Genomic DNA, 24,928 nt, shown 5'->3' with positions numbered 1-24,928 from the left:
ATTGTGGATTTGAACCCAGGACCTTCTTAATGTGAAGCAACAGCACTAACTACCATGCCACCAATCCAGACTTAACAAAAGCTATGATTTCAAGGCTTGATGCAGAATTCTTTTGTACATTTTTGCCCTTGACAGGTTAAACCACAATAAATAGCAATAGCATACATGTCGTGTGTGTGTAGTTGTCTGCCTCTTATAACTCCAGTGATTTTCCTGCAGTTTGACATCTCGTGCGATCTTGTGAATTTCATGAGTTCAGCAACTAACCACTCTTACTAGATTGTATCATGTCATCTCAACAAGAACAAATTAAGTTGTTGAATTTCGTACAGATTCTTCATGATTTAATTACATTCATAGAAACATGAAATTATTGTGTTTAAATTACAAGTTAGACTTTTTTAATGCAACAACCACCCAATTTACTTAGAGGCGGTTGCTCGATTTGACTGAGATGGATGCCTTCCTGAAACCACGATCCAAAGCGTGCGAGACTGAAATCCCGTGCGGTGTCGCAGTAAATTATTGACTTACTTCACTCGAACATGATATGAACAATTTAATCTAGCCTCTCTGCATATCATGTAGTTTCTACACTATATAGTTACACTTAACTTTAAAGCATGAGGCACTTATGTTAAATACACGCAAGATGCTTACGTAAATCCAAGAGTTGGCCAATCCCTTTTTTTCAGTGCAGAGCGACGTTTCGCTGTACAGGAGAAGGACCGTCTGTTAAATCATATATCACTAGAAAAAATGTCAGCTTCCTTTAAGCAGCAAACGACTGAATTCAACAAAAAATGGTTGGTTATAAATTAACACATTTCTATTATTTATAACTAACCACCCCTAATGCTAGGGACTGTTGATGTTCCTATGGTTCATTACACACACACACACACACGTTTTGTGTATTGTAGTAAGATGAGATGCTTTCAGTATTTTCCAACTTTATTTAATAATGACCATCATCTTATTATCCAAAGGGACATTGTAAACATCAGATAATTAAATAAATAAATAAATATATCTTCTATGGATCATTCACATGTAAACAGTTGCAAGTTGCTCCATAGCATTCATTGTGACAGTTATTCTCCTTTAGATGATACAAGCAGATCTCTAAGTCATGGTCGGTTATCTTAACACGTACAGTGTGAAACGCAATTTATAGAAACTCCTGGTTCAGACATAAACACTAAGGTTAGTGAGTCTGCCTAAGAGCTACTAGCTTCATGTTATGTATCCACTTCACAGGGTCGGCTTTCCATTATTTTATTATCACTGTGGCACTAGTCTGATTCTGCCCCGGCGATCTCAGGTGGGATCCTTTCTATGGATTCTGTGGAGGAGCTTTGGGATTGTTGGGACTCTGAGGCTTGAGTGCTGTCCACGCCGGACTGCATCAGCGGTAAGTAGATGTCATCCATGTTTGGCAGTACTAAAACTTTCTGAAGAAGAAAAGCAGGAGTGAGCTAGGAAAACGCATCAGAAACATTTGATGGCAGCACAGAATTCGAATGATTTTTGACTACCTGGAACTCGTCCTGCAGTTTCCTTTCAATCCACTCAGTCACATGGCAGAAAGTCACCTCCCTTTCCCCCAGTTTAGGACGGACATGCAGATCCAGCTTTGGTGGTACACAGAAACTGTACCTGCGGATGACATTCAAATATTCAAATGCATCAAGATGATAACAAGTATGAGAATGTTTCAGGTCTATTTCGATCTCACGTTGTTGGAGCGCTTCAAAACAGCCTCAGTGCTCGAACAGATTTATCGGGCGAATAAATAAATGTTCCTTTGGCAAGCAGTGAAAAGTGAGTCACTCCACAGAGAGTCAGAAACAGATCACACAGCTGATTTGTTTTTGAGAATTTGTTAAGTGCACTTATGGCATGCAGCATAACCACGTCTTTTAAATCTCACAGTGTTTTTTTCCTTGAATATATGTAAACTTATACTGTGTTATATCTTAAGAAAATCAATTAATCAGGACGTCCTGAAGTAAAATCAGATGTTTTGTTCATGTTCTCCATATTTTTTTCTCCGTATTTTATGTTTTTCTTAACTTTTGCATTAGTTCCAATCTAAAGCTTATCAATCTTAAGCTCAACTTGTTTGTCACCTCTTCATTCTGTCAATTTTTAAAGATGCAAAATATAGAAAATCTTACTCTAGAAGGTGTCACCATTTTTTTTTTAAAGACAAACCCAAGTAGCGATTGGTGGCACTTCCATTAGCTTTATTTTTTTTTATATCAAAAAAGGGTTAACAGTCACTGGTCATTTTATTACACCTTAAACTGCCTTGCTTCTTCATGACACACAGATTCAGCAAGGTGTTGGAAATGTTTCTCTGAGATTTGTATCCATTTTGACACGATAGCATCACATAGTTAATGCAGATTTGCCAAAGTTGCTTTGTGACATGGACGCAATCGCCAGAAGACGACTACACTGTGGTCACAAAGCGATGGACATGAACAGCAACAATGTTTTGTCATTTAAACAATGCTCACTTGATACTAAGGAGCCCAAAGTGTGCCAAATAATCTCTGCCTCAGTATTACACCAGCAGCAGCACCTGAACTGTTGATATAAGGCAGGATGGATCCATGCTATGATGCTGTTTACACAAAGTTTTCACTCTACCGTCTAAATGTTGCAGCAGAAATCAGGACACATCACACCTGGCTGTGTTTTCCAGTTTTCTGTTGTCCAATTTTGGTGAGCTGGTGTGAAGATCAAGGTATAATAAATGAAGTGACCAGTGAGTGTAATTACGCCTTTGATGCCGTTTCATGTTCGCTTGATTCATTGTTAATATTTGGATGCTTTAAACTGTTTTCAAACTATTAATTACAACACATGCATACGCAATTGTATGTTTTTTGCTATTTAAACACTTGCACTCATAATGGTCCAAAGCCTCCAAAGCCCTATCAGCACATACATGTTTATCTGAATTGCTCAATCCTCTTTAATCTTTAATGTGGTTATTGAATAAGCTATAGCGACTGATCTTCTTACTGGGCCTGAACACTTTGATCCAACATGGTTTTGAAGGGCTTCTGAATTAGTCTACATGTTTATATGCAGAAAGAAATAATCTGGATCAACACTGAAGGGCTGCTTGTGCCTCGTTCCAGCTCTAAGGCAGCGCCGTGTCTTTTCGTACCATATCCTGTCTGTAGGGGGCGGCGGGATGTTGACAACCAGAGTCCCTGACAATTCTTGAACCTCGACAGTGAGCAGCAGGGGCGTGTTGGACATCTCCTCGAACTTCTTCTTAATGAACTCGTTTTCTGTCGCCTTCTGGAAGTACTTGGATTTGGCGATTTTGTCCACAAATCTCAAAATCTTCCTTCCAGTCTTGCCACCCCCTGTCCTGTTAGAGAGGATTAGAGGAGACGAAACGACAGCGTTTGTGTGATCCTACGAGTCAGAATTTTGAGGAGACGAGAGCCTCGAAATGTAAATGAGAGCAGCAGCCATCTGGGGTGTGATGTCAGCACGGTTTAAAAAAAGAGCATTTGCAAGATAGCAGGGTGGAAGTAACACTTTCTTTCACACTTCTTACTGAAACGTTCCTTTTAGAAGCCGTTATTGCTGATCATTCCACAAAAGTAATATAATGTCATTGCTGCAACTTTTTTTTTAGCTCTTACTAAGCATGATGCAAAAGTAGGATATATTTTCCATGAATGGATGACATGAATCATTCAAAATTTACCCTTCTGTAGCTGGTGGGCATCCCTTCTCCCCCACCGGACCCTGAGGCTCAGAGAGAAGCGGCTCCTCCTCGTCAGATGAACCAGCGCTGGAGGACTCCTCATCACTGTCGGCCAACACACTGAGGATCGGCCTGCAGCTGGGAGGATAAACAGGCAGGCAAGTTAGGTACTGACACAGGCATAATACAAGTATTCAAAAAACATTTCTGAGGCAATTCAGTGCTTGAAACACTCACTTATATCACCATGGATACAATCTCAAGTGTTAAAACATTGAGACATTAGATTTAGAATTAAATGCTTGGGACAATGGGACGATAGAATTAAATGATGTGATCTCATAGACCTGAATTTAATCAAAGCAAAACAGAGAACAAACTTTTTGAACTGAGAAAACATCGCATTTTATTGGCTCATTTTGAATTTGATGGCAGTAAAACATCTCAAAAAATGAGAAAAAAGACCATGTTTACCACTATGTAGCATCACCGCTTTCTTTTTTTTTAACAACAGCCCATAAACATCTGGGAAATGAGGAGGTTTTTATTCTACCATGAAGCCATGCAATATGCGGTTTAGCATTTGTCTTGCAGAAATATGAAATATGCAAGGATGCAGGCTTTTGAACAGAGCACGGATATCAAGCTGGATCCTCCCTCTCCTCTTTAGTCCAGACTATGTGACATCCATGTTTCCCAACAAAACATAGGGTGACCATAGTTCAGGGGGTTGGGAAGCTCATCTGTACCCGGAAGGTTCGATCCCCCAGCTCTCTCTGTCCTGGTCGTTGTGTCCAGGGCAGCTGTGACTACAACTGTGGTTTGCCTGCACCAGTGTGTGAGTGAATGAATAGTGGAATTGTAAAACGCTTTGGGTGCCTAGAAAGCGATATATAAATGCAATCCATTATTGTTATTAAAATAATTTAAAATGTTGATTAATCTGACCACAGAACAGTTTTTCAGTTTGCCTCGATCCAATTAAACTAGGAGTCCCAGGCTTCTACCTTTCTACCTTTAAAACCCACCACCAGCCAAATGGCTGGTAGGCTTTTAGCTAGGCTTTAGCTTCAGCCAAGTGGAAGCTAAATTGGCTAGTCATTCATATGTAAATTAGGTTGTTAGCTGGGAATTCTGGAGGGAGGGGAGTGGGGGTGTGTGGATGAGGGGGTGGGCGAGCTGCTAAAAGCTGTGAACTTCCTTTTGTGTTTCATCTTGATGCATTCTCAATCATCCAGGGAAATAAATCTCCAAAAGTCACCAACTTGGAGTGTTTCAGTTTGCCATCTTAGGGAGAAATCAACACACATGGGTGTAGGTCCTTTGTTGCTGAGATTTATTGATAAAAACAGTACAAAAAACCAACCATTTGTACACATATTTACAAATAATAATAAAAAGTGAGTGAGTACATTTCAACATTTTCAGCAATCACTCACAATCCTGGCACTGCCATGGTATCTGTAGTCTGCATTTACCACATGTGTATCTGTAGCAGTGAACACATCGCACAGTGGCATGATTCTTCTTGCATTTGTGTTTGACCTGACACATGGCTCTTTTTCCAGGACTAGGTGTGAAGCAACTGTTCTTTTCTTGCCTTCTTCTCAGCTACATGAGAGTGAGCCAACTCTCTTGCAAGCTCCACCACATTTACATATGAATGACTAGCCAATCCACTAGTGGATTGAGGAATTTCCCTGCGAATCTTGTTGACTGTGCCGAGGATGGTGGTTTTCAGTCTAAGAAGTTTTTGCGCAAGTGAAAGCGATGTGAAAAAATTGTCCGTGGTAACATTTCTGCCCTTGTCTAGGAATGGTTCCATCAGCCTCATTACTACATTTTCAGAAAGTCTCTCCCCAGTGGGACGATTGGGGTCCTTGCCAAGATATGGGAAGACATTGCAAATGTACTTGGATTTTAGGTCGCAGGCCACCCAAAACTTGATCCCAAACTTGTCAGGTTTACTTGCAATATACTGCAGGAAACAGCACCGAGTCTTTGATGGGAAAAGCTGTTCATCAACGGTGATATGTAGACCAGGGTTGTAGCACGTGATGCAGTTGGTGACCAATGATCCCCACACACTGGAAATTGCAGCGAACTTATCAGTCTTTGCTCGATTTGCTCCATTGTGGCATCAATCAGACCACTGGTATAATGTTGAAATGTACTCACTCACTTTTTATTATTATTTGTAAATATGTGTACAAATGGTTGGTTTTTTGTACTGTTTTTATCAATAAATCTCAGCAACAAAGGACCTACACCCATGTGTGTTGATTTCTCCCTAAGACGGCAAACTGAAACACTCCAAGTTGGTGACTTTTGGAGATTTATTTCCCTGGATGATTGAGAATGCATCAAGATGAAACACAAAAGGAAGTTCACAGCTTTTAGCAGCTCCCCCACCCCCTCATCCACACACCCCCACTCCCCTCCCTCCAGAATTCCCAGCTAACAACCTAATATACATATGAATGACTAGCCAATTTAGCTTCCACTTGGCTGAAGCTAAAGCTTAGCTAAAAGCCATTTGGCTGCTCTCCGGGTTTTAAAGGTAGAAAAAGCCAAATGGCAGTCCGTGGTGATGTAAGTGTTAAAATGACTTTGGTCCAGACTATATAGCAATGTTTCTGGATCATGTTCATATATGACATATTTACTGCACGACAGAGCTTTAACCTACATTTGTGGTTGATATGGTGAACTGTGTTCACAAACAGTGATTTCTGGGAGTGTTTCTGATCCCATGAAGTGAATCGTGACTGTTTTTAATGCAATGCTGCCTGAGGGACAAAGATCACAGCATCCAATACATGCAAACTGAATCCTTTCATGATATTATGTACTGTACAGGATGCGATAGTCAGTCCTTGCAATTTTGTGTTGAGGAACATTGTTTTGATAATTTGTACACACATTTTTTTCCAGACTGGCGAACCTCTGCCTATCTTTACTTTTGAGGATCTGTGCATCTTTAAGATGTTCGTTTTCTATCTAATCGTGTTACTGACCTGTTGCCAGTTACTCTAATTTGTTGCAAAATGTTCCTCCAGCTATTTCTTTTTAGTACCACTTCGTTTCGTTGCCCCCACCCCTGTTTGTGAGGTGTGTTCATGCCAACAAATGAAAAAAGAGCAAATATGTTTCTTAAAATATCCTGTTCTATTCTGATTAAAATGTCGCTTTCTGAGATTTGCGAATCATTCTGTTTCTATGTACACTTCACACAGCGTTCCAACTTTTCCAGAACTGGGGACGTACATGTGCAGGAGCCAATTTTGCATCTGCTATTAGTGAACATATCTGCAGCTTTGCTATCTTGACTTTTAGCTTTAGATGCAGCACAAAGACGGCTAATGTGAAGCTTTGCCTGGACTTTAATCCCTGTGGGTTTATGACAAGAAGGTCTAATCATTATAATGTGCGGCTCTGTAGATCAGAAAGCAGAAGGGATCAAGGGAGAGAGATGTGTAGGTGTGTGCGTGCGTGCAATAGAAAGGATTAGAATGAAAAACCCATGTTTACTGTTATTTTTTACATTGCTCGTGCTACTTGGGCAAGGCAACATGATGAAATATGCATTACAGATGATAAAAACACTATTAGCTTTTTTTAAAATAATAATACATGACAGAATTTAAAAATAGGAGGCAGCTCAGTAGGTAAGTCAGGATGTATCTGTCTTTGTGAATTTCACCCCCGCGGTGATTAGTGCATTAGAGATGAGGATGCAATTAATACACTGCTCTGTGGGGGTTACTGGAATATGAAAACAAAGTCAGTAAGGTAGCTAATTAAGGAGATTATCCACAGACATCACTGGCTATTACATTTTAAACAGCATCTTGTTTAAGAAAGTGTGTGATATGTAAGAATATATCTATAGATAGGTAACTCTATAAGATTACAGGGATGCGTCACGTGTCACTGTGCGAATGGACATGTGTGCAGCACTGACCGTGGGCTACCGGTTTCCGTCATACAGTGCACTGTCTCCTGACCGCCATCTTTACCCAGCTTGGACAGGTTGAACTTGGTCTGCAGGGTCATCTGCAGGTTACCAGTGTAAACCAGCTGAAGCTCCACCCACAGGCCTGCAGAGGGCACCCCAAACAGGTCAAAACTAGACCTCCAAAATTAAGACAAATGCTGCTAGAGACAGCCTAATCTGGACACACGCTGCTTAGTAGGCAGATTAAACAGCTTTCATTGAGATTATCGAGGCTTGGAATTAAATTCATAGTAAATTACGAGAGACTATTAATTCTCTTTAGGAGGTGAGTGGGGGGAAAAAGTGGGGGAGGACAGAAAACAGCAAAAGCTGTTGACACACGGTTGCGTAACGGCGAAGGAGGCGGAGAAATCGAAAAAGGGGAAAGTCATGATGTCACACAGCTACATTCATGCTGATAAGCTTAAATTTCCCTCATCGTTAGGAGCAGCCAAACGGCCTGATTTCAAAACACACACACACACGCAAATATGCCCCAAATTGCAGAGTAATGGTTGCCCTGCCCCACAAGATTACGACAGGATAACCGTGTCTGATCTGATGCTGAGGTCATCGCTTGCTGTGTTTGTGTATTTGTGTAAATCTCTTTGCATTTTGCGTTGCCCTTATGTTTTGCGGTGTTTAATCTCCTCTCTGCACTCACCTCTGGGGTTAACCTCTGGTCTGGAGGTAGCGGTGATTTGCGGCATTGAGCTGCCCATATCCAGCTCAGTCAGAGTCAGTTCATTCATAAAGTAAGGCAGCTGTAGAGAATATTGCATGATTTAAAATCACAGGGGGGCAAAACTGTGGTGTAATTATGGTTAACCTTTCTGACTCGGCAGCTTTCACTACTGCTCTCACTCTAATTTTGCTGAGTTTCTTCTGAATCTTGTGGGAGACGGCGTCGGCCCAGCGCTTCTCTCGCAGGAAATCCCAGAAGATCCGACCGAGTAGAGCGTTAGCCCAGGCAGTTTGGCTTTTCCCTGGGTACTCTGCTAGATCACAGGTACACTTAAAAAAATAAAGACAAGGAAAACACAAGTTTAGATCAAATTAAAGGCTGCATAGTTTGTAATGGTAAAGCTTACATCTGTGCTGCTGGCTCCAGGACTACAGAGTGGGGTCAGCTCCTCTGTAACCAGGAGACGGGCCATATAACTGGGGTAGTCGAGCACAGAAAGGCCCCTGGTGCTACTGGAGGGCGCTCCGGAGATAATGGGGAATGGGGGTGTGGATGGGGCGTCCTCGTCACTGCTGCCCACTCTGCTGGAGCCTCTGCTGCTCGGGACATTAACCTGTACACTGGTGCGCTGTGTTTGGTCACCTGGGAGAACACAGGATCATTTAATCATAGTTCTGACAAAAAGTAACTCTGATAATTTTTCAGAGCAAAGCGACCCACTTTAAAACCAGAAAATCTCATGCCCAATCATAAATCTTCTCTCTATATAAAATATAAAATAAAGTGATTTATTTCTTGAAAACTGTATTCAAAAAACATAAACAACACAGACACGGATTTAAATGGCTAATTCTACCCAGTCAATGCGTGGCCGACCTGTCACTGGGACACAAACTTCAAAAAAAGAGCAGAGTAATATCACAAACTAAATATATGTACATATATATGCAACTATACATACGTGTGATACTCTCGGCCGTGTTGCTATAACAACCCCATGCACATTAAGTTCTGGTTCTGGATTATAATGGAAAATGACCAGAACCAAGTTATGTCGAGCTGATTAGGTACTAGCGGAGAAGGGCTATTTGCAACTTGCAAGTTGTCTCATTTTCAGCAAGGGATAACTTGCAAGCTACTTTGGCTAGTTTCACAACATCCACCTTGGAAATCTTGAGTGAGAAATATTGTACTATGGGTTTTAATTTCTGAAAGCTTTTTTTTATAGTGATCATATCATCGCTTATGTTGCAGTTCCTCATTAATCCTCTAATATATTTTCCACATGAACAGGGCAGCTGGAAGTCTGTTTTTGATGGACAGACTTGTAGATGATGGTATCTGAAAGAAAATTCTTTGCAAGCATATATCTTCAGTTTTTGAGGAACAATCTGTTGACCATGTAAACTCCACTGGAACCTGGCTGACCATTAGTTTCTAATCATATCTACAGTATGTAACGGACAGACATAGTTTTCAGGATGTGAAAGTGAAGCTAAAGTGGAAATACCTCATAGCTACAATCTTTTTAATGACCAAAAGGGGGCGACTGTACATATAAGACAGCAGCGCTACTGCTTTATCCATGACTTCAATCACTAGTTTGAAGTCAGTATATCAATAATGTTCTCATTTAGAATAAAACATCATTTTGGGTGTAGTATCAACAATTTCTTAGTCGGGTCCACCCTTCCCCCCTAAACCAAAAAAATAGCCAAACTACTCAAGTTGCGCTTTCAAAACTGGAGTTCACAAAAAATAGTGTCTGTCCATCTTTGATATACAGTCTGTGGTTTGAACCCTGAATCATCCTGTGGTGTGGGAGTATTGATGAACACTTTTCCGATATGTTCTTGTATTCTGTGATTCCCGAGTATATAGTAGGTGAGACCACTACGACAAAGCTAGGGGCAGTGTTGCCCCTGTATGACAGTGCATTTATGCTAAGCTATGCTAGTCATCTCCTAGCTTCAGGTTTTTACTAGAACAGTACAGGAGAGACAGCGCTAATAGTATTCTCAGCTCCTCAGACACAGGAATAATCATGCATAATTATTTCAACTATTACTCTATTTGAATTTACTAAAATGACCGTTTAGATTAAAAAACCAGCCTTTCCCAAGAGCGCAGCATGACAGATACTTTTAGTGCCGCGGATTTCGGATGAATAAAGCTGCCAGTGGAAGAGGGAAGTGTAACAGAAGCATGATGAAATAACAGATTTGATTTAAGAATATTTGTAGTAAAACCGTTTCAAGTTTCCCCAAAACAAGGCTGGTCTCTGTTTTTTATTGCATGTTCGCTTGAAATGGATTGCCAGAGCACGTAATCCATATTCCACTCATATATTACAGATTCCTAATGCATTAACAATGTGTCATACCCTTTGTGCAGGAGACATATTTGCTCTGTCTGTTTCTCTCCTTTTCCCTTTCTGTGTCCATGGATGCAAACAGGAAATGATGGAACCACTCTTCTTTCTCTCTTCCCGTACGGCCGAAGAGGTAAAGAACGGTGGGAAGCTCATGGTCATATTTGGAGGATCTTGGTTTTGGACTGGCTGATTCGGCTCCGGACTCCGATCCTCGCCTCTCCTCCCGCCTTCCCCCCTCATCCTCCTGAGATTTTGCCCCCCTGGTTAGCTGGATGCAGATGGGATACTTTGGGTTCCACATCCTCTTCTGCGCCAACACAGATGGCAGCAGGAATACCTTTGGGAAAAGCAAGCAGAGTTCAATGGCGTTGAAGCAAAACTGTTAAACGGGGAACGTAAACAGTTTATTTTAATCTTGAGAGTTAATTTCAAAATCAAATATTTCATTTCAGCCAGTGGGGCCTCAGATACAGTAAAACCTTTCATTTAACACTATTACTTAGCGAGTTCTCATACTTTGCTATTTGCCAGCTGATAGCAGCGTGACTTGACAAAGGTGGGCTCGTGGAATCTCTCGTCATACGTGGCCCTGCGGCTGATGTTCGATCGTGGCGTTTCCAGACGGAGACACGATCCCTCCAGGGTGGCAAACACAGAGTGAGTCAGACCTAGATGGCTGGTTTCTGGGTCGTAATCAAATATCTCATTCATCCAGCCCTGAAAAGAAAGAAAGTAAGAGGTGATTTAAAATCAACACTAGGGGTTTTTATGCACATTCAAGTGAGAAGTAAACACTTCATCTCGAATTGTTCCAGTCGTGAAAATCCTGATCTTTGTAATCAGACTGAGATGTGATGTGGAGAGCGAAAAGTAAAGGTGCATTTTAAACGCTTTATTTGTCAGTGAAGGTTTCAGTGAGAGCTGATGTCTCGGGACCAAACTAGGCAAATTATATTCAACTCTCTTGATTTTTAAAGATATGCTTTATCTTATTTCACCTTTACAAATACTCAATGTGCGATTGAAGTGCAGACTTCCAGATTTAATTTAAGGCAACAAACAAAAGTACCTCATTAACTGTTTGTGCACTCCACTTTAAAGTTCCAGTCAACTAACTGGTACATTACACACAGTAATTTAATAATTTAAAGCAGAGTCACCCTATGACCTCTGAGACTGCCTCACAAACCTCCCCAGCTTTCACGTTTTAATTGCTTTCAAACCGATACCCAACTGCTAATGGCCAAAAAAGGGAAGTAGCTCAATAGCGAGACAGCAAACATTGTTTTCCACTCTTCTCCATCCCTAGTCTCCATCCTGACAAATTACAGCTTATTCCAGTCTGTATTTCCCACTAATTGCCTCTGGAGCTGACAGTGTCTGGGTGGTGTAGTCCTCCCTGGTTGCCCCGTGTCAAGCTAAGCCAGGAGCAGAACAGCAATTATCACTGCGGCTCCAGCACTTTTCATTATTGACGGTTTTAATTGTGTTCCAGGATCCTCGTGTACGGTAGTAGCACGCCACATTCAGAAGCTTTAATCTGAGAACAAAACAGTCAGACCTGCTGAAGCGACTCGCCAGCATGACATTGTTATTTTGGACCAAGTGAGCAGCAGTGAAGACTAATAACAACTACTTGGCATACTCTGGGTGCTGAAGTTTACTTGGAGGAATTTTTTAACAAGCTTTTTAAAGTGAATTCAGAAATTAGTAAATTTTCATTCGTATAAGAGGTAAACATTTTGAAATAGCCATAATCCCACTGTGACCATACTAAGGTACATGTTTCCATCCATCTGCTTCATGTGAACATTTTAGACAAAACTGAAGTTTGTTTACAGAGTAGGAACATGCCAACATGAAAAAACTTTGTGCACTACAATATGAACCTGTTTCAGCTCTCTGTGCACAGGGGGGTCAAAAATCAGAATTTGTTCTGAGACTATTAATGCCCTATTTTGCAGTAACTCTTGATCCCATCTCCACATAATATTTATACAACAGTATTTGTTCAATTCATTCTTTTGAACACTTATCAAATTCAAGGTCACAGGCAGACAAAACCTGTCAAAGCTGGATAGAAATGACTTTACACCCAAGAGAGATTGCCACTCCATCACAGTGTTGACACACAGAGACCCACGTCCACACTAATACATTTTCGTTTTAAACCGCATCTTTTTCTCTCCGTTTTGGCCTGAGACGGCGTTTTTGGTCAAGGAAAACAGAGTATTTTGAAAACACTCTCCAAAGCGGATCCATTTGAAAACTCAGTTTTTGCGTCGCAGTGTGGACAGCGAACTCGGAGTCTTTTCGTAAATTAGACATTTTAGTCATGTGATGCAGTCATGTGACCAATTAAACTAAGATAGCGGAGGGCATTAGACAGCAGTTGTTTTGTTTGCTCTCAATTTTGACAGCCCTATTAAAGATTAATATCAGTCTGAACATGCTCCACATAGCTTTTCTTCAAATTCTTTAATTCTCACTCACTTTTGCAACTTTGTACTTTGGTTACTCGCAGCAACAACTCCACCTCATTGTGAGTCCATTTAAAAAACTTTTCCTCGACATTTTGCCGCAAAGTTTCAAAGAGCCAAAAAGTAAATAAATGGCAGACAGAAATGACGCAGGTCGAATCGTCTGGCATTTCACGCATGTGCAGTACTGGAACGTAAGCGTTTTCGGCCGTTTCAATGTGGACACACAACTCTGTGAAAATGAATGAAAACAATAGTGTGGACGCAGAGCGTTTTTAGACGTATACGCCGTTTTCAAATTTATCCGGGCTAGTGTAGACGTAGCCCCACAAACTCTCACATTCACGCCTATGGCCAATTTAAACCTCTGAGATCAAAGTTTTCAGCAGCAGTACCGAACCCTAACCTTAACTCTACCTATGTAATTAGAATAGTTTTTGGGTTGCTTTTAAAAAAAATCTGTGTCTTGACAGTTAAGGAACAAACAAAGAAAATGACCATCCTGACACAAATTAAAAACTACTTCCCTTTTAAAAAAAACGTTTGACTATCTCAAAAACAGAGTTAGGTTAAGTTGAGAGTCAGAACTAGAGTTATTACCTACAGTAACTTATAATTCAGAGAGTTAAAATCTCCAGTCGATGTAACATGCATATCTGAGCCTGAAAAATAACCCATACCAGGGAAGGTGGGACAGACAGAAAGGCCGCAGATGACTAAGAGCTTCAATCCAAGAACTTTCTTGCTAATAAGTGCAGAAAATGGAAAAGCCAATGTACAGTATATATACATTTGCTTTTGCCAGTTTTCAAACATTTGGTGGAAAATTGTTCAGCTTAACAGCCTCTGAATCAAAATAGAGCCAGTTGAGCTCATAGTATAAAGACTATAAACAGGTGCAATGTGGGGTATATGTAAAGATCACTGATTGATGAACAAAAATGTAAAATAAATCCTCAAAATTTTCATCCAGGACTACTTAGTTCTCCCTTTTGCCAGCCTTTTTCTAACACTTCAACTGGCTGTCGGGTCTAGTCTCATTTTTAACCCCGTTCCCTGTGAGTTGGAGAATGAGGAAAACAAAGAAATTCAATTCTGTATCTGTTGAGCATTATGGCACCTTCAAGTGCGTTATGGCACCTTCAAGTGCCATAACGCACTTGATTCCCAGGCATTTTTATGACAAACTAAAAATGTGTGAGTACTGGAGCTGAACAGAGGTGTCTGAAAATAAAAGTGACATTTTCATCGTTGATGACTCATCCATTTACCTTGAGTGTGTCAGGCTCAGTGCTTACAATGCCACCTGTCAGAATCCCTTCTCCCAACAGCGTCTGTGGCGGTCTATAGGTATGGACTGAGTTGCTAGACCTGGAGGAACCCATCCGAATGAGCCAAAGCCCTAGCAAGAAGCCCAGTGCTAATCCCAGAGCCAGGCCAGAGAAGTATGGACTGAGAGGTAGGATAAAGTAGCCGTATGAAAGCACTGCCACACAAAATAAACTCATTCGTGGCAGAGGGTGAGGGGGCTGTGGAACGGGAGAGGTCGTGGGTGCTGTTAGAGCCTGAGAACCAGGCAACCTCCTCGCCTGCTTATGAGTTTCGATGGCAAACACTTGCATCATATCACCATCTGTACATATTTCCAGCTCCTCATCCCTGTGTTGCTGCACGTGGTGATGCACCGGGCAGGGGCAGTGCTGAGTTCTCCCGAGATGTCTTACAGAAGGCCACTCAAAGACAGAAAAAACATCAGCATCTGTTTTCCTGGCGCTTCTCACAGGAGACTCGGACAGAACAGTGTCTGTGCTACTTTCCCGCCCCAAACCTCTGGAGCTGATCTGGTGAGTTCCCTGGTTCTTACACTGGTGTTTGGGGCTGCCTGAGCTTTCTTCCCTCCTGATCTTACTGAACATGCTGCTCAAAGGTTCGTGCACAACCTCAGTGAGCTTCCTCTTGGTGTCCTCCAGTTCCATTTTGAAGAAACCACCTTTCAGGCTGTCTCCGCTTGGGGAAAGCGAACTAGGAGATGGGGGAGCAGTCCGAGAGTCCCCATTGCTGCGGGTTTTCGGTTGTGTCAGCTGCTTCCACAGGTGGAGGTTAAGTCGGGAGTCTGATTTGGACTGCGACACCTCGGGCTCTGAGCGGGAAAGCTCTGTGGAGATTGACTTGACGAGGCTGAGAAAAGGTCTGGGTTTGAGGGTGGAGCTCTCTTTCAGATCCAGCTCTGTGGACAGAGACTTGACCAGGCTCGCTAAGGGTCGGTGGGTGGGTGAGGGCGGGCCAGGCAAGAGGAAGCTTGGGCCCAGAGAACCAGAACAGTTCCCCAGGGAACCTGGCGTTGAGGGAGACAGAGGGACATGGAACTCTTCGGACTTCACCCCTCTGTCATCCTCGACAGAAAAATGTTTCTCCTTTGAGAGCGATATAGCAGGGTAGTCCTCATCATGCTCAAGGGAGAAGATGAACTCACTCTCATCCAGGCTGTCCCACTCTCCTTCAGTCCCTGTTAGCTGGATCACAATCCCTCGGGGGAGATGCCTCTTTGTCCCGAGGGAGGTGGCACCCACTGAGGAGAGACCGTGGGGTTCCTCGGGAGATCTGCCACCTGCTCCACCTTTGTCCTCGCTTCCTCTCTCTCCATTTTTACCACCTTCTGCCATTTCTTGACTTTACATTTCCAGGCCGAGGCACTTATGTGTCACTGAAAAAGAATAAAAAAAGACACGGTCAGCTACATCACTAAGCCTCAAGGGCAGAACAAATGAAAGCAGTCAGGGTCTGAGCTGTAGAGAATGAGGAAGGGCATCTTTTCTGTGCTAGTGCGTAATTTCCAAAGAAACTGCTTACTGATGCCAACTGCGCATTAATGTGTGAATGCCGCTTAGTTGAGCTCTGAAGAGCTGTGGAAACCTACATTAATCTGAAGACCAGTGAGCCTGAATCACAGCCAAGTAAGCATGTCTCCCATAGCTGTCGCTCCACATACTGAAGGTTTTTTAGAAGCATGCAAAAATAGACAAGACAGACTTTCTTCCCCAAATGTTGCACAAACTAGGGCAACTCAGGCTTGGATCTATATGCTTTTTGGCCCTGATATGAATGCATTTATGGAAACAGAAAAATCTGTGCATGATAGTAAAAAAAGGGGTAATTTAAATATGGTAAGATCCCTTTAAAGCAGAAACAAACATAAAAAAGCTCCACTCATTCTGTGAAGCAGTATTCAGAATGTAATCTCTCTCCAGCGTCACCCTCCAAAGAGCCTACTGTCAGCCACTGAAACTGAGCCACAACGCTCCCTGTGATGTCTTCTCAAGCTGCTTTGAAAGTTACTTATGCAACCCTGAGATGAATAGTGAGGGGGGATGTTTTCTGTCGTTCACCCCCCACCTCCATCCCCGCATATGGCCTTTGTGTGTCGCAACAGCATTGCGCTTTTTCACATAACACGGCCACCACCAACAAACTTGTAAAATGATACAAGTAAAAACCAACATTGGAGAGACGCATTAGATCAGCTCTGATTTAGTGAATGAAAAAAGCAGTTCTGTGTCCCAAAACACAAGTTGGAAACCAGCATAAAGGCCCAGTGGGAGCCCTTTTATTTGCAGTCTCTTGAGGTCAAGTGCCCTGCAAGTTGAACCCTACCTCTTACTGTTCAGATTTACGTAACTGTATTAGGGCACTGTGTGGCACAGTTTCACCCACTTCCCCAGCAGCTGGTGGATTCTGACTAATCTGCTCTTGCCCAAAATGGACGGAGGGGAGATAAACTAACACACACAGATGTGTTGAGGCGGCTTTACTCCTTCCTCACAACCTTTAACGGGATGGAAAGAGGGACCAGAAGCTGCAAGGTGCTAAATGCACTCACACATTAAACAACTGTTAAGCTAATAATGTTTTGTCCAAGCTGACTGTTGTCTTATCATCATGTGAGTTAGGAAACTGCTGTGGACTCCAGATGCTGCTGTAGTTCTAATCCAGATGTTTTTATAACAATCACGGCAGCTATAAGTCGGCTTTATGCATAAACGCATATAAGATTATTGTATTGGTCAAATAGCATAACACAAAATCCACAGTGGAGAGGGCTTTAAGCTAAAACATGTGCAGGTCTTCTATATGTCTCAAATAAGACAGAGAGAAAATAAAACTGTACAGAAATTGCTGTTAAACACCTTAATTACACAGGATTCATGTGGAAGTGTTGCTTCAGTGATTGTCTATAGTTGTTCCTGTCACTTGGGGGGACATGTCTGCTGGTGGGAACCTCATAAGAACTAGAACCAATCATTACAAGCCAAGATAACCAAGCTTCGCTTGGAAGGTAGCATTAGCCGAGCATTAGCCCATTAGCGAGCTGGCTATTGCTAACTTGGTGCATATACAACAGGCTGCTTATTCACAGAGTGATCAGTTTCCTACATTTTGAAGTACATCTTACACAATGTCCACGCCGTTCTCTAAGGACGTTTGCATAACGTGATTTCATTCGCTGACTGCCATGCTGGAGCATGACAGTTAGTGAATGAAATGAATGTGACTTGACTGGCTGATGTCAGTGCTGGTGCTTCAGAAGTTAAATTTCTCTCAGCTTTCAGCACAAGCATGGACAGGTTAAAAATTGATATAGCTTTCAAGTCAGAAAAATGAAGCCAGTGTCGTAAAAAAAGGATTCTAAATGAAGGACCCCAGATGGCGATAGCTGTGGTTAAGGCTGTTCGATATAACGATATATATCGGATGACGATATAAAAACGTCATTTCATTTTGCGCTATCGTTTGTTTCATGGTGTCGCAAAATAAACTGTTTACGGCAATATTTTTTCATTGTTTTGATGGTCACTGTAGCGGCTATATTAATTTCTTAAAGTTCTCTCTTTCTCTTATATTTAATATAACCACACTACGGGCGGACAAGCGCCTGTTTTTAATGGGTTGTCGTTAGCAACAACGACAGTAAAACCATCGCATGTCCGCTTGTTTATTTTCCACATAAACCTTTCACAATAAAGCTCAAGATCCTGTTGAGACTTTTCAAAATAAACGGAATCACTTGAAAGAGGATGCAGCGTGTTGATGGATGAGAAGCAAAAAAAGAGCCGCCAGGTGCTAAAAAATAAACCTTAAGACTCAAACGTTAGAACAGGCTTTTCCCCGCAGCACGCCGTGTAATAAATACTCAAAGAAAACAGCGGCCGTTACAACTTATGTCTAAAGATGTATAGTTTCATACATCGGTTAAAACACTCGACTCCAGGTACACGACGCCCAGCTGGAAACACTTCAATTACCCGAGATTCACAGAATTTACAGAAAATATAAAATTTTTTGTGATTTATATCGTTATCGGGACGATAGATGTTTTATATCGGGATATGAGATTTTGGTCATATCGCACAGCCCTAGCTGTGGTTGCAAAAAGACTTCCAGGGCTATTTATAGAAAACAACTTTCTGTCTTGACCTCTAAAGACATTCAGTTGGTCAGTCATTTTTTTCAGTAACTCATTTTGGAAGAAGTTACATGCTCCAATTTGTCACTGTATTGATATATAACTGGGCTCTAGACTAACTTTTTGCCACGGTTGCACTGGTGCACCTAACTTTTTTTCTTAGGCGCACCAGCACAAATGTTAGGTGTAAATGATTAACTAACAATCTTGTGCTTGTGCTTAAAGTGCTTTGGCACTCTTTGGCAATATTTTAGACAATGTTAAATTTAATCATCACATCGGCCTCTCCTGACGACCTGTTTGCTGCTACCTGCTGCTGAAAGGCCGTGGGGAGAGGGGACACTTGGGCAGCGCATTTACCACGACATATAATGTGTTTTCTGGATACACTGTGCTTTTTCAGCATTCAAAGATTGATGGCTCTGTGTCAGAGCACTGCCTATGAATTTCAGACAGATCAGGCCTTAACTTAACAAAAAAGTTATCAATCGTTCTTTTCAATAGAATCAATAGTTTCTTTTCAGGCAGTGAATTTCGGTTGGAGAGACACAAAACCTGCAGCTCAGAATCTAGCGCAAAAAAGGCGTAAAGACAGCGCAGACCCGACGCATCAGAATCAGTGAGCTGTCGGCTTTCAGCCCCAACGGCGTGTCAGTCTACGTGCCGTCAGGTGAGAAAGCTGAGAAAGAGAAAGCTGATTTTGATGCGTCGGGTCCGCTCTGTGTGTCTTTGTGCGGAATCCGTGTACCTGCTCTCATTTACTGTTTGGTGGTTGTTGAAATAGTTTTGTGAGCTTTAACCTGAGATTCTGGGGTTCCTGGCAAAATACATTTATATTTAAAAGTCGATTCAGGATTTAATGAATCGATATCGCTTTATTCAAGCTCACCTCTCTAAATCCACCTGCACTTTCAACTGGACCACGGCCAATCAGAGAGGTCCCGCCCCTGACTATCTCTGATTGGTTTAGACCACGATAGGGGCATAATGTGTGTCTGCTGTTGACCACACAGAGACTTTCAGAATTGCAGAGACTTTTTTTTTGTTACTCGAACAGTTGGTCGCACCGGTGCGACCTAAGATTGTTTTTTAGTCGCACCATTGAAAAATTTGGTCACATTTGCGACCAAATTGGTTGCACTCTAGAGCCCCGTATAACAAAATTTAGAGCCAAAATGAGCCAAATGTCTTTTTATGACATTTGTATAAAAGATATATTTGGGCGTTTGGATAAAAGCTTTTCTTCAGTCTAGAGGGAGGATGTGTAATGCCTTCCAGAGGGCAACCATGTAAGAAAATGAGAAGCATCGTTGATGATGTCTTTGACCTAATGTACATATGCTCAACTGAAAATAGCTGAGTGTTGATGGCCATCTGTGCTGATTTATTCAATTTCAATTCAATTCAATTTTATTTATATAATGCCAAATCACAACAAAAGTCGCCTCAAGGCACTTCATAGATATTATGATCATAGATTTATTAACTCTCTCAAAAGCCTTTTTGTTTGTATGCCTGCTGCGCTGATGCTAACAACTGTTTTGACAGATTAGCTTTCCTCAGTGTCTCAATTAGTGCCACTTCTGCGCCTTCTTCACCAGACTGGTTGTGTTTATAATTCATGTGAGGTTCTGGAACATGTGTGCTAAAAAAATTAAAGTTGAATAGTCTCCAAACAGTTTCTCCACCTATGTTTAATGGAACAGGTTCCTAGAATAGAACAGAATAGAATTCAACTTTATTGTCATTGCACATGTCATAAGTACAAGGCAACGAAATGCAGTTTGCATCCATCCAGAAAGCGCTTTAGTAATAATATAGGTATATTACAAGATATGGATCTATTATAGGTATGTTACAATGTACGTGGTGTGAAGCTATGTTATGAATATGCTATAACTATAAGTATCTATAGGCTGCAGTCAGTGTACAAGCTATGTACAGGCTATGAACAGGATATAAATATGGTTAAAAATATGAGACTATACAGATTGTAGATATACAATTGTAAGTATTAATAAACAGTTGTAAACAGACCAGAACAGAACTATAATTATTGTATTGTACAGAATGATTGTCTATACAGAAATAGTTCTGTATAGGTTCCTATTTCTGTCACCTGAAGCTAGTGATCAGTTCTTTTGCTTTGGAGGTATTGAATGCCAGGTTATTGATGAAGCCCCACTCTGATAGTTTGCAGAGTTCATTCCTGTTGGCAGAATTGTTATCATTATATATTAATCCAATGACATTGGTACCATGTCCAGTCTTGATGACTAAGTTGGTGCTGGGGTGGATGTGCAGTAGTAGGTGTACAGGGAGTAGCAAAGTGGGCTTAGCACACAGCCCCGGAAGAGTGTCAGAGTGGGGAACTCCCAACTCTGTGGTCCATTTGTTAAGAAATCCTTGACCCATCTGCATGCGTGCTCACTGTCACCAGTGTGCTGGGCATGACTGCGACTTTAAAACAGGGCTTCAGAAACCAATGGGCGACATCACAGTACCTATGTCCATGTTTTATATGGCTTATGATCCACATGTACAACTAACTACATGTTTGTTTAACTTACACTACTATCTTACTGTATGTTTACATGCTAACTTGCAAAAAAACAGTTTCTGAGGTTATTCCTTCTGTACCAAAATGCAGACCAACTGATAAATAACAAGTGTGGCTCAGAACTTGATCCCTGATGTGTTTTTGAGAAGAAAATTAGACACAAAGTCTAATGTTTCAGAAACATTTACACAAATATCAAGATCCCTATATGATGTGTTTGTGTGATCTCTGGGGATTCCCCTGACTTTGTCCTTTTTGTCCACTTAGTTAACTGTGCATTTGGAGTATTCATCTGCGGCTGTCAGGGGTTGCTGAGTGGATGTGGAGAAAAGGACTCAAACGCAGGACTCACGGTGAAGATGCAGGGTGTTTATTGTGAGGGACGAATGACGAAAACAGGAGATGGCTGACTGACTGAATAACTGAATGAACGGCTGACTGATCTGAACTTGGAAGGCAAACATGGGGCATAGACAGCAGTGACAACATTAATGACGCGACGCCGACCAGGAGAGAACTGAGGACTTAAATACACCGGCTGAACAATGACTGATAGGTGATGGTAAATGGCCTGTATTTATATAGCGCTTTACTAGTCCCTAAGGACCCCAAAGCGCTTTACACAACCAGTCATCCACCCATTCACACACACATTCACACACTGGTGATGGTAAGCTACATTGTAGCCACAGCCACCCTGGGGCGCACTGACAGAGAACTAGAACATAATGCACACAGAGTAACGTAACACAAAACAGGAAGTGGAACGTACAGAGGATAAACAGTGAACATGAACTGAAAATACTGGTCAACAACCCAGAAACCCTGACAGTGGCAGCCCCGTTGGGCATTGAAAACTGTGTGAAACAAGGGCAAGAAAAAAGTAATAATTTGGTGTCTCAACATTACTACTCCTAAAGCCTTTCATTTGTATTTGTGATTCCAGAAACTCATTTCAGTTTCTTAACCGGCAACATGAAAAGCTCAACCACAAGCTCACTTGTCAAACAATTAGGCCATAACAGATCTTAACATGCAATCCAAGCATTCAAATGACAGGGTGTCTTTCACTCACTTTCTCTGTATGTGAGTGTAGAGGTTTGTGTGTTTGTGTGGCGCGCCAATCAGACACAAACAGTAACAATCTCAGATTAACATTAATGCAGGGCTTTACTGTGAAATCTGACAAATCACAGAGCCGGATTATGGGCTAGACCAACATTTGCTGGAGTGTGTTTCCAAGCTAGCTCATCTCAGCTGACCCAATGTTGATTGTAGTTATTAGTACCAGTGCAATACTTTAGAGTCCCTTAGCTATGAGTCATCTTCCTGGGCTTAAAGTGAAAGCCAGATGATTGACAAATAAAAAATTGCAGGAATCATATCCAGACTGAGGACTTATGGGAGATTCTGCTCTTACATGAACCTGAGATGGAGGCCGGTGGAGACCACAAACAATATAAAGATACCCTGAGATTTTTTTTCTTTTCACATGAAAAGTCGAAGAATGTCAGTCCCTGTTAGATTAAATATTACAAGTAACAACTGACTTCTTGCAGCAGTTTAAAAGCAACTTCAACCTCACTAATAATAAAGTTATGAGTTTGAAAATGACACTCAGGGCTCCTCCCACGACGTTCAAACAATAAATGTAATAAACGATACATCAATCATTCAATCAATAATAAGAACAATCCTTTTTGCACCAACATATGTGATAGGTATGAAAGAAAATATAAAATATTATTGGCTGACTTTACAGCCAAATCCAAGAACAGTTGTCTCATATAAACTATTAAAGCACAGAGTGCAGCTTTGGAACAGCGCATACAGACCGTGTAGCAGTAAAATCTTCACTTTTGCATCCCTCCCTGCATGCACAAGACGAGCGTGAAAGGAAATCACGGCGGGAGAGGTGGAAGTTAAAGAGACGATGGCGAGTGCGCACAATTAGCTAAAAGAGCAGACACGTCTCCTCCGCTTATGATGTTTGGAAAATAAAATAAAATAAAATAAAAGGAAGATAAAAATGTGTTTAGGGGGCGTTTACTTACCCCGGGAAATTGTATGTGTGCGGAAAATAGTTAAACCGGTTCGTTAGTTTTGTCTTCCTCCGGGTTCCTCTCCATTTGTGCGCGAGAGGACTGCGAAATGCGAAAGTGTCGCTCTTCTGTTCGTCTGCCTGCCCCCCCCCAATTCTCTTTCTCCCGTCTTCGCACGCGCGCACACCTTCCCTCCGCCCGTTTCCAGATGTGTCACGCGCTGCTGAGAATCACAGCTCAACAGCCTGATTATGAAAAGCGTGGCCGCGCGGCATGGTAATCCAGATTAACCACAGAGTTCTGCGGTCCTAACAGACACTCGCACAAACTCACCCACGCACACACGCACGCTGGCACAGTGTGTGTCTAGTAATCGTCTAATTGTATCCTACACACCACAGGGTGACAGCTGAAGTACACCCTGAGGGTTGAATACCGTTACACAGCCTACTGCATTAAATTCCGTTACTCGTCTTATCGATCAAAAGTACCATAATCAGCAGAACACACTGATACTGGAATGTGCGATTTTTAAAAAGAGTATGTTTAGCTTGAGTGAAATGCCAGAGAAGACTTTTATGCGATGCTAAAAAGGAAAGAATAAATACGGCTCCCTTCTTCTGTGCAGTTTGGCCTACATAAAACACAATATGAGCCCTAGAAATGACAACGTGAGGAATGGGGCAGACTGGCCTGCAGGCTGCAGCTGGGGTAAGAGACAGTAACCCCCATCCATCACTGCCTGGAGGAGGAGACTCAGTGAAGAGCTACAGCCTGTGTACAGTTTGGTCATTTTCATGGTTCTGTTTTACTTTAACTCTGCTCTGTTGGTATTATGGCGTTACACGTTTTGTTTAACTTGTTGGTGTTAACATATGAGCAGTGAGTGGAGTCATGGAACCAGAGGGTCCTTAAATAGTCCTGAAAGGGTTTGTTTTTGCTCCTGTGAGAACTTAAAAGATTCCTTGAATTAAATATATGTCCTTAGTCACTGTCATTTTTCTGGTGCGCTTGTCATTGCTGCAGCACATTCAGTTTGCAGAGGTTGTCCAGCTCCTCCAGGATGGCACATCTATGCATTTCATTGCAAGAACGTTTGCTGTAGCTCTCAGCACAGTCTCGAGAGCGTGGAGGAGATTCCAGGAGATGGGTGATTACACAAAGGTGAGGTGAAGGCTGTTAGAAGGGCTTCAACCCAGCTGCAGGACTGGGATTGGCTTCTTTGTGCGAGGAAGAAGAGGAGGAGCACTGCCAGAGCCTTACAGAGTAACCTCCAGTGGTCTACTTGTGCATATTTCTGACCAAACTGGCACGATGTCCTGATATCCTTTATTAGGACCTGTGATCACACCACAGTGCTGTGCAGCTCCATTGGCATTTGCATGTGAACAAAAGAAGTAACTACTCCTCAGACTTTCTGTCAGACCATAAATTGGTGTTTTTTTATTGCACTGTGAAGCTTGAGCATTAGTTCTCTTTAGCAGTGTCATTTTCTAAAGACTCTCTAATGGCCACTTGAGCTTTCAAACACAGAGTGAAAGCAGCATGCTAGATCAGCGTCTCCAGCAGGAGGCACAGGACTGAAAGCGG

General features: G+C 41.9%; 1 protein-coding gene across 1 annotated transcript; it reads right to left on the bottom strand.

The window, feature by feature from the left end:
• Window positions 1-1,045: 1,045 nt before the first annotated feature.
• Window positions 1,046-23,674, bottom strand: tex2l (testis expressed 2, like). Its single transcript, XM_085415253.1, has 12 exons — window positions 23,351-23,674; window positions 14,547-15,979; window positions 11,312-11,512; window positions 10,805-11,132; window positions 8,828-9,063; window positions 8,601-8,750; window positions 8,401-8,500; window positions 7,704-7,839; window positions 3,740-3,877; window positions 3,185-3,394; window positions 1,539-1,659; window positions 1,046-1,454 (listed from the first exon to the last, which is right to left on the bottom strand). Exons 2-12 carry the CDS (start codon window positions 15,936-15,938, stop codon window positions 1,296-1,298), a joined length of 3,171 nt encoding a protein of 1,056 aa, XP_085271379.1. The 5' UTR covers window positions 15,939-15,979; window positions 23,351-23,674; the 3' UTR covers window positions 1,046-1,295.
• Window positions 23,675-24,928: the final 1,254 nt, after the last annotated feature.

Source organism: Rhamphochromis longiceps, linkage group LG8, assembly GCF_057381845.1.
Source record: "Rhamphochromis longiceps isolate RC_006_pf linkage group LG8, R_longiceps_female_GT1.1, whole genome shotgun sequence".
NCBI classification, from domain to species: Eukaryota; Metazoa; Chordata; class Actinopteri; order Cichliformes; family Cichlidae; genus Rhamphochromis; species Rhamphochromis longiceps.
This window is presented reverse-complemented; position numbering and strand designations above follow the sequence as displayed.